This window comes from Vairimorpha necatrix, chromosome 7 (assembly GCF_036630325.1).
Source record: "Vairimorpha necatrix chromosome 7, complete sequence".
In the NCBI taxonomy this organism is placed as follows: Eukaryota; Fungi; Microsporidia; family Nosematidae; genus Vairimorpha; species Vairimorpha necatrix.
The window spans coordinates 198,826-199,755 of record NC_088822.1 but is presented as its reverse complement, the minus strand read 5'-3'; the positions used below and the strand labels follow the sequence as shown (position 1 = coordinate 199,755).

Below are 930 nucleotides of genomic sequence, written 5' to 3'. Positions count from 1 at the left end.
CTTCCTTATAAACACGTTTAAGTTCTTTTTTCCTTTAATGATATGTTGCCTATATTTTTCAAATATTATCTTCCTTGTCTTTTTTCGATTATTCATTAAAATTAGAACTCTAGGTTGATTCGGGGGTTGTCTATATTCAATTCTGGCAATCTTCCTTTTTATATACGGATGTTGAGGTCCCAATAGCTCTGTGTAAGATAAATTTACGGCCAATGTTGCAACCTCCACCAGCTTAGTCCAATGTCTCTTTCCAAATCTGTAATCTTTTTCAACTTGTTCATAAATGTTTGGATTACACGTTCGACAGCTCCAGTGGTCTGATGATGGAATGGGGACGAGAAGTCCCTTTTAATACCAGTCTTTTGCCCAAACTATAACCTTTGTAATTGCAAATTCAAGTCCACAATCTGATAATATTCTATCTGGCTTTTCATTGCACTTACTCATAAATTCTTCAAGTGCTTTTATAATTAAAACGAGGTTTTGTGTTAAAATTTTCGTCTCGATACATTTAGTATGGTGGTCTACACATATGACTATAAATTTGGTTTTTCCATTGTCATTTAATCTTCCTATTAGATCTACTTCCCAAAGTTCATTAGGTTTCGTCGTTTCAATGACTTTATTTTTAGTTTAACTTTCTCGCTGTGTTGTACATGACTTCCTCACATGGACAACTGTCAAAACCATCAGCTGTCAAACATCTTAAACGCAGGTAATGATGAGTCCCACAAACAAACAAACAAACGAAAGTTGGATGGTCGTTACTACATTCGTAAGTACGCCAATGTTTGTGTTTAGTGTTGACAAGAAATAATAAATTAAAAATAAAATATAAAAGAAAGTCTGTCTGTGAAGAGTATGGAACATCAGAGGAATAGAAACACCATCAATAAAGTTATTAATATTAACAATATTTTAGAAAGCTAT

The 930-nt window shown here is 33.1% G+C and overlaps 1 protein-coding gene across 1 annotated transcript; it reads right to left on the bottom strand.

Annotated features, from left to right (window-relative positions):
* Nucleotides 1–348: 348 nt before the first annotated feature.
* Nucleotides 349–690, bottom strand: VNE69_07011 (reverse transcriptase; the record flags this gene model as incomplete). The annotated part of the gene is made up of 2 exons (XM_065474015.1): nucleotides 349–620; nucleotides 657–690. The coding sequence occupies 2 exons, from the start codon at nucleotides 688–690 to the stop codon at nucleotides 349–351; spliced, it is 306 nt and encodes a 101-aa protein (XP_065330087.1).
* Between the last annotated feature and the right edge of the window lie 240 nt (nucleotides 691–930).